The sequence below is a fragment of the Zerene cesonia genome, chromosome 25 (assembly GCF_012273895.1).
Source record: "Zerene cesonia ecotype Mississippi chromosome 25, Zerene_cesonia_1.1, whole genome shotgun sequence".
Taxonomy (NCBI): Eukaryota; Metazoa; Arthropoda; class Insecta; order Lepidoptera; family Pieridae; genus Zerene; species Zerene cesonia.
In genome coordinates, this window is record NC_052126.1 from 2,264,157 (window position 1) to 2,273,257 (window position 9,101).

A 9,101-nucleotide genomic window follows, 5' to 3' on the forward strand; every position below is an offset into this window, starting at 1 on the left:
ATTCGAAATTCAAATGTAATATTTTTTTATAATTAAGTGTAACAGTATTTATGGCCAGACTAAGTATATATATATTTTACGTTACGTTTTACGAAGATATGAGATATATTGCATATTCTAAATTATATATTCAATATTATTATCATAATATATCACATTTAAACAACGATCGTTCGAAGAATTGCCTCTCAATTAAACTTATTTATTATCAAACCGATTGCTTTGTCATGTTCTTTTGTTATTTTAATGGATAAACTTTAAAAATATCATAATTTAGCGTTATATCAACGAATTATATCTGTGAAAACAACTCTTTCGCAGTTTTACCGAATAACTAGAAATTCCAATATGTATGCTGCAAAATATATCCTTATTTGGAAGTCAAAAGTCTTTTAATGTAGATTTAAAAGTAACATATAATATGGAAGATGGAGTGTTGTCGATTTGCGAACCACAGGTCAGTTCATTGGCATCATTGTTATGTACATGTTACATATTATGTAGAATTAAAATGTAAGATTGATATTATTTTAAAAGCAACTACAGAGTTTCTTGCCGGCTCTTCTCTGTAGAAACTGCCTTCCGAACCGGTAATAAAAGTTATAATTATGTAAAATGACGATTTAAAAGTTCTTCTATAGGAAGTTTAGTTGAATGAATAAATGTTTGAGTTTGAGTTTACACTACGAAGTGTGCTATTTAAGCAAAGCAAATTAACAAATCTTTACCATTCCACCAATGAAACCTCTTTTTATACTTGAATTAAGAAAAATGTGTATTATAAAATCTTCATTAACTTTCCGAGTTCTAATAATAAATTACTGATTTTTATTTTATACAAATACTTTAATCTCACTTTTTCCTTTTGTTCTTTTACTGATTTATAATTGATATGCACAAATTTTTCGAAATTGTTTCACATACAATAACCCATAAACCATAACCAATATAAGCTCGTAAACCATAGACAACGTAAAGATGATATCAGCTGTTCCATAGATAAGGTAATAAAAATAAAGGCATAGCTATCCAGTGACACGGTGTTATAAATATATATGTATTTGGTATTCAAGTAACACAATGGTCCATTGATGAAATCTAAGAAGCTTTGTGGGCGGAATTCGTAAGTCAGCTATTTCAACGTGGGATGTGATGTCATTTTGTTAATTAACATGTAGCGTAAACGTATTGTGTATTTGTATGAATTAAGATTGAGATATTAGTTGGATTTATTTGTTTGGGCCATAAGTTAATATTCACACATTCTCACTTAGTCACGTGGTATATTGTCTTAATAAAGAATGATTCTTTAAATAGATATTAACGCATGTGTGTTAATTCTGAATTTCATATTCAAATTTTATTGGTTATAATTTTTATTTTAATTAAGCAGTTTCATAATAAAAATTTTAAGTATCATTATTGAAATGAAACTTCTTTAGAATCGTTGTGATTTCAAACCTGATGCAACGGAAAAACGACAGGTAAGGGACACCAATACACAAATGTATAAATGAAGCCGGGAAAGAATGAGACAGAAATATACATACATACTATTTTATATTTTATATATATTCATCTCGTTCTTTTGTAGATTTACTGAAGTTTCACTTCTATCGTGCGTGAATCGCACACACACCTTTTTTTTTATTATCCCCCCCACGGCTTCTCCCGTGGTATATATATAGCCTATAGAGTTCCTCAATGAATGGGCTATCTAACACTGAAAGAATTTTACAAATTGGACAAGTAGTTCCTGAGTGCGTTTAGTTTAATTAGTGCGTTAACAAACAAACAAACTCTTCAGCTTTATAATTAGTATAGATTACACTTTCAGGGGCTGATTATACTATAACGAAATGCAAACAACTCACCATAAACAATATTTTAACATTATAAGGAAGTTAAAATCAAAGACAATAAATAATTCATATGCAAAAATGCAACGCATGTGCGATAGAGCGCAGTGTTAGTGACCTCTGATTCACCTTCCTCTGAGCTAGACTGAATGGCGAATGCAGTTATTTCTAGATTTTCACGAGAAACTTTGAACTTTAAAGAGGAAAGTTTTTTTAAATGCATTGTTATATAGCGTTTTTTCGCGTTTAACGTAAAAAATGAATTAAATTGTGAATATTAAAAAGTTGGTTTGGTTTAATTTGTCTGTTGGACGTGGATAGATAATATTAATTCTGCTTATTCTAAATTATTGTATCTTCTTTTGAATAATTATCCTTTCTAAATGTGATTTGGACACAAAAAATTGAGAAGCATATAATCGGAATAGGAGTCATGCGAAAATGTAAATAATTGTGTTATTAAAAATAAATAAAACCCGTCAAGTGCTAGTTCAAAATGTAGTGTGTCGAAAAATAAATGAGTGCATGAAATTCCACAGCCATATTTTTAGTATATCAATTACTTCTATTTTAGTTCTAGTTTTTATACTTCAGTGTAAGTGGTGTTTTTTAAAAATTCTCGAAAATAACACAAAATAATCATAACCGAATAATCGAAGCTATTCTCGAGTATTACGCTTAGCAATACATTTAGCGATTAATTTTTATTTATAAAGATTTAACACTAAAAATTCTACAGTATTTATGTCACAAATGTTTCTCTGCAACCAGTTCACTCAATTTTTATCTTTGCAACCAGTTCTAATGACAAACATTAATTATTCCTAATTCAAAAACAGCTGTCTATTTTGTTTTTTAAACAACCAGTTCGAATTCGAAAATTGAAATATATTTAATTTTTTTTTGCCACAGTTTCAATTTGAAAATTCTTTTTTCGAACGCGACTCACCTCCTTGGTCCAAGGGCCCTTGACTAGTTTGGGGTCGACCACCTTGGTCCATCTCTGCTGGCACTGCACGTCGGAGCGGTCTGGGAACTGTGCGGCTATCATCTCCCAGTTCTCTTTGTATATGCGCACGTACATTTTGAGTTTCGCATCCTGGAATGATGTATGTTAGGGATCAGTCTATTATCGGTTGTTAAATTTAATTTATTATTTACTATATTGGTTTCCATATGAGAATTTTCATATATATTTCAACAACAAAAATTTAAATAATCATTTAAGTCCTCTCTAAAAAATAAATAATAAGTCGTGAATTAATGGATAATATCAAGTAGATACTATTATTAATCGTATCGTAAAAAAATTTAAATTCAATGATATCATTGATTTCATACTTACAAATACAATACGAATGCCTACAGTTTAATACCTAAAGATGCCAGCTCTAACATAAACAAAACTTAATAAAAAATAGCCCAATGATAAACGTTACACATGTTTTGATACACGGCTAATAATAATAATCGCCACATTTTTTCCAAGCGACAGATGTGACATTATAAATAACTGCCAACAACAACTTGAATATATCTAGAAGTTCACCTCACCTCCTCTTTGGTCCATCTTCCCCTATTGCAATTCTTCCTCGGGCCAGAACTTTTGGCTGTAAGTAACGCATCCTCATACGCCGCCGAGTCGTCACTGTAATCGCTCGACTCCGAATCATTGCCGCTACGTCTGCAACAAATTATATATTTAGACTATATATTTTTTATTGTAGTAGTCGAGCATGCTTCGACACGAATTGGGCCAGCTCGCAACGGGAAAGTACCACACCCCCACAGAAGATCGAAGTGAACTAGCATACTACTATGTTTCGTCAGTCGGTTGGTGAGTGGGGGTGTCGGATTCCCATATCCTTTTCCTTACCCTTCCCATTCCTTTCCTTTATTCCTCTCGTCAATCCTTTCTCAATCCCTTTCCAATTCGGAGTCGGCAATCCATTTGTAGAGGCGTATGGTCTGCAAACGATCTTACGCTTCTCCAAATGTTCATGGGCGGTGGTAGCGCTTACCATCAGGCCACCCACCAGCTCCATTACCGACGGTGACATAAAAAAAAACTAGGACGGTACTGCTTTTATCGCAATGTAATCTCACCCTAAAATTATTTTATTACAATCATATGCGACGAGATAAAATAGTTTATCCAAAAATTTAATCGATAACATACACATTGCTTGCGCACAAATTTTTTGCTAGTTTGCATAGAGCCCATTACCAAGGTGCGAGGTTAGATTATAATCTATACGGTTATGACAATCTTACAACATATACATTAGACAGATCTGCATTGCATACAAATACCGAATGTATAATAATATTATCTATTATAGCAATATGTGAAGGCAATACTGTGATACGGATGAGCAGACCACCCACTGCGCACTAATATAAAAAAGTTTAATTCGAAAAAGAAGGTTTCAATAATCTGTAAACAAACGGTTTTAAGTAAACTAAAGCAGTAGATAATACTTGTTATCACATCATCAATAATATAAAGTACATATATAAGACTGTATACAATTACAATATTCCGATGCGACGTGAGAGAAGGACAAACAAACGTGAAATTAAAGGAATAAGGATTAGGTATTAGAAACATCTAGGACAACTTTCTCAGAAATATCAGCTAAGAGTTTAGTGACAAATGAGCCAGGTCTTTTAATGCCTTTTTAACGAGCAGTATAGCTTCCAGTCTTTTCTGTATGAAAAATACGTGTAGAGGGAAAAATAAAGGCAGTCAATATAACAACCTGTAATTATTTGAAACATAAGAATTTTCACTACGCTATTGAGAAACTAGTTTCTAGTAAGATCTATGAGTTAACTGCTACCGATGGCAAAAACAGTATAAGTATATGTATCATGAGCCACGACGGTTTAAAAACGCAATCTCTAAAGGAACCATATACTCTATGCCTAGTAAAAAATGTTTGAACTGGAGTTTAATGAATCAGTATAATAATATTGTACGGAACTACGCGCAATATCGAACGTGACCGGTTTAACATAACCTTGGGAATGCGATGAAGTTTTTAAAGTTTTTGTTCAAGTAAAAGACTATTAAAGAAATCAGCAATTCAATTGTTAAATTATCTTAATTTATTGTTAAGAAATGCGTGGGTATCGTTTTTATTTGCTAAGTATTGGAAAATCTTTACGTTAATATAAAGGACAGTAGGTAAGTTTTTTACTTTCAAAGCAGAGCATTAAACCTAGTCACTCTGATCGAATTTCTGCCATAGCCATCCATTCGGTTATAATGTAGGAAGTATGCGTGCAAATATACGTGTGCACTCCCTATTTTATAAGTTTCATCAAATACATCACATTAAACGTAGTCGGCGTATTTGCTACGATTGAACGAGCTACATTTTCAATCGATCTACGAATTACAAGACCGAGGCAAGTTTTAATCTAAAGCTATCTATCTCTTTTAAACATCATTTTCGCTAAGATGACTTTAATCACAAATCTATTTATACTTCAAAGGAATTCTCTTTAATAACCATGAGAGCAAATTAATCATTACGACATTACTTAAAGGTACCTACGTCTATCAGAAAAAAGTGGCGCCAATCTTTCTTTGGCGCGTGAACGCGTAGAATAGGAATTCTAGGAAGAAGGACAGTACATTCTTATGAATCCTTTCTACTCGTACTTATAGTCAAATATAAGCCTTTTGTTGCATACTATAAAGCCTTAAATGGCATTCGTAAGCTTTTATTAAACAAGTTCCCGTAATGGCTATTGAAAATATGTGGATACCGGTTTTAGGTCCAATAATAATACTCGTCTCCGTATTTCGATGAGGTAAGAATTGGAATAAATATGTGTTTAATACCGACATCAGCTGATGGGAAACATGTTTCATTCATCGACTGGTTTTAAATTTTTATCTGTCACTTTGAGTCGCGCCGGTCGCTTTTGTCTGGTGCGATCCAACCTTGGGGTCATAATGGATGTCATTTAAGCTATTCCTTTATTATGGTGTAATTGTACCCAGCTATAACTTCTTTAACGAAACGAAATATAGTATAGGAAATATCAAACCCTTAGACACACATTAAAACTTTACAATGTGGGTCTTGTTATCGTTCAAGCAGGAACAACTTGATTTAGAAATTATAGACCTTTACAGACAAGCGTGAAAGTGTGATGTAGTCTTAAATTAAGCGTCCCTTATTTACCTAATAATAAACGTATAAAATCTACAAGACTTACATAGTGATCGTTAATTTAGGAAAATATAAGAAGTCGAAACATCAATCTTAATCTTAAACATTTTGGATATTCAAAAATATATGTAAGTGTCATATATCGGAGGTCAGTTTCCTTTTCCCTACCATTCCTTTTTTTTTAAAGCAGGCTACGCATCTACAGAGATCCTACTGCGGGTACTGTTCATGGCGATGATCGCTTCCTATCAAGAAAACGACCTGGTTGCCCGCTCTAACATAAAAAAAACTACATCACCACATTTCCACAATATTTAGTATATTTCAAGCGAGCAACCTACAAACTAGACGTTTAATATTAAAATATCCCATCCTGCATAATTGAATGTAATGTTTTCAAGGATGTCTCAGTCCTTTGTTCGTACGTACATTTCGTATCCCAATGGTTCATTAATTGTATTTATGAACGCTATTTATCCGCTTAAGCTTACGTCATTTTAACATCTAATCTCCAGTGAGGCCCACAAACGCTAACCAACAATTCTCAAACGAAACCGGAATCGCTGATATGAATGTTTTGAATGAATACATATTTCTTATCATTTTAGCCTTCGCTAAACGCAGACTTATAAACGTTAACAGGTATTGCGAATGTCGTAAATTGGGTTAATTATTCTTTATAATATGGAGATGTGGATATTGTATAATAAAAACCTAATGCGAATGTAAATTTTCGTGGAAGTTTATTAGATGCTTTTTACCTTTTCATGCAATAGCGTATTATTTGTATTAATAATATGATAGTTATATAATACTAGCTTTTCGCGGGCGGCTTCGGCCGCGCAGTAGAAGAAGAGATATACAAACCAGGCGTTATCCACACATAATTCCGGAATAAAACAATCCTATGGCATTTCTCGGGTATAAAACTATCTCCAAACCACATTTCATTCAAATCGGTTCAGTTGTTTAGACATGAGGAAGAAATAGACAGACAAAGTTACTTCCACATTGTAGGGATAGATAACCTGATGAAAAACTTGACTGTATGAAATCACATTTTCTATTATATGTCAGCAAAAGATCGCAAACATTTCAAGTAGGTATTTTTATTGCAATATCCAGGTTGGCGACGACCAGCTTAATACAAACTACCTTCAAATATAATTCGAAAAACTTACACAAATAACATTACGACGAGTTATCCAAACAGTAGAGAACAAACACACTCCATTATTCACTGAACATTTTACGGACTAGTTATTAATTGCACAAGTTTATCCCGTGGTTCCCGCCAAAACAACTCACATTCTCCGACGCACACGCATTGAAAGTCACTGGCACACTAATAAAAGAAATCAGCACTTGCATGTGCGGGTAAATAAAAACACAATGCACGCACACACCCACGTAGCAAATAAGGGTGAATACAAAACCCCTAACTGTGTTAGATAAGGACAAAACACATATTTCGAATGAGCGAGGGAGACAATCGACCAGGTATATACCCTTCAGCCCTATGGGAAGTCGTGACGCAATGGAAAGGTGCAAGCAGGTGCTGGCAATGTGTTTAGAAAAAGAAAAATATATTTCTTTTTGTGGGATAGGTCAGCGCCGTAACTAACTACCTTCCGTATGCTATAAAATAAATTTGTTTCAACAAGATAAGTACATAAAGTTTTTAATCCCTCAATTCCAAGCCAACTCATGAAGTATCTAATAAGTTAGCCATGTCATTGATTACTAACATACAATAACATGGTCAGAAAAGTAGAAAATCTTTGCAGTTTTATGTATAAAGTCCCATTTCTGGTAGTGGGGCATGGGACAAATGAAATACAACTGCTTCATTGAACGATTTTCATTACGTACAAGTAGCAAACTTTTTTGTGAGCCCCCACCGGAATGGAACCCTAGACTCCTCTAGTCTTAGACCAACGCTTCCGCTAAAACCAACTGTACTTTGCAGTCTTTACAGACATGACAGACATGCTATTGAATATTCCAAGAAATTTGCAAGTTTTCGATTGCCCTCGCAAAACGGGCCCATGACAAAATCAACAAAAAATACGGTTATGAACGGATGCAACGCTAATTTTGAAACGGGGGTTCTGTTTTTGCGAGTTTCGATGAGTTACAAATGTCAGCTGATTTTAAACATGTTAGTTTAAAACCGTTGTTTAAACAGTTACCTAATGGTTATTTTACTTTTGTACACTGGATAAGAATACGTGAGACTTGTAGTATTTTTACTTGTGCACATAAATTATGTAACAGATTGTAAATCAACTTCCTGTCATATTAACAATGATAAGACTTCAATCAATTCCTTAAATTTAAGGGCAATGCCAGATACGAAAACTTTAATCAGATAAGTAACTTTTTCACATAGCATTAGAGTCGCGGCATGGCCTTAAAATATTTCGCTTAAATTTTTGAAAGGCTCAAAATTTTCATATTTAATATATATTATAGGTACTGTAAAATATTAAGGGCCTTTATTATTAGGCAATTGTATGTGCTATTTGGCACATTATTTTAAAAAATCATAACATTTTCAATATAATAATTTGTGTATGATGTTCATATTTTTTTAGCAAATTTTTGAAATCTAATAAAATTTTCTTAGAATATTATCATCATAGGTTGACAAAGGAAAGCTCCACCATTACCTACATCAAACAAGGAAACAGGCTATCGGAACACAATATAGAGGAATCATCAAAACCCTAGTGAGCAACATGGTTACAATTCTAATTACAATAAGGAAGCTTTGGTCATTTCCACCTGCCACCCTCGAACAAGATGGTGGTCGCGATTAAACGGAAACTGTCTTAACTACTAAATCGGTGAGGTCATTAACAATGGCGCAGGAACAAAGAAATTTTACTATTGGTAACGGATGTAGACGGTTTTATAGAGGTATGTAATAATTACAATATATGGGGTGGCTTTTGTAATATCTTACCTACGTACGTAATTTATTTATTTATTTATTTATTTCATTTCATACATCTTTGACTTACAGTACAAAATATACCAAAACAACAAAGAC

The 9,101-nt window shown here is 33.2% G+C and overlaps 1 protein-coding gene across 6 annotated transcripts in view; it reads right to left on the minus strand.

Moving 5' to 3' along the window:
* LOC119836712 (myb protein) overlaps window positions 1–9,101 on the minus strand; it is a 44,354-nt gene that overhangs the window by 15,914 nt on the left and 19,339 nt on the right. For 5 of the 6 annotated variants that reach the window (XM_038362145.1, XM_038362142.1, XM_038362140.1 and 2 more), the window contains 2 exons: window positions 3,414–3,543; window positions 2,809–2,958 (listed from right to left, as the gene is read on the minus strand). In XM_038362145.1, the coding sequence (XP_038218073.1) occupies window positions 2,809–2,958; window positions 3,414–3,543 (280 nt within the window). Of the gene's footprint in view, window positions 1–2,808; window positions 2,959–3,413; window positions 3,544–7,227; window positions 7,382–9,101 lie in introns of those variants that run through there. The other variant, XM_038362143.1, reaches the window with a different exon arrangement.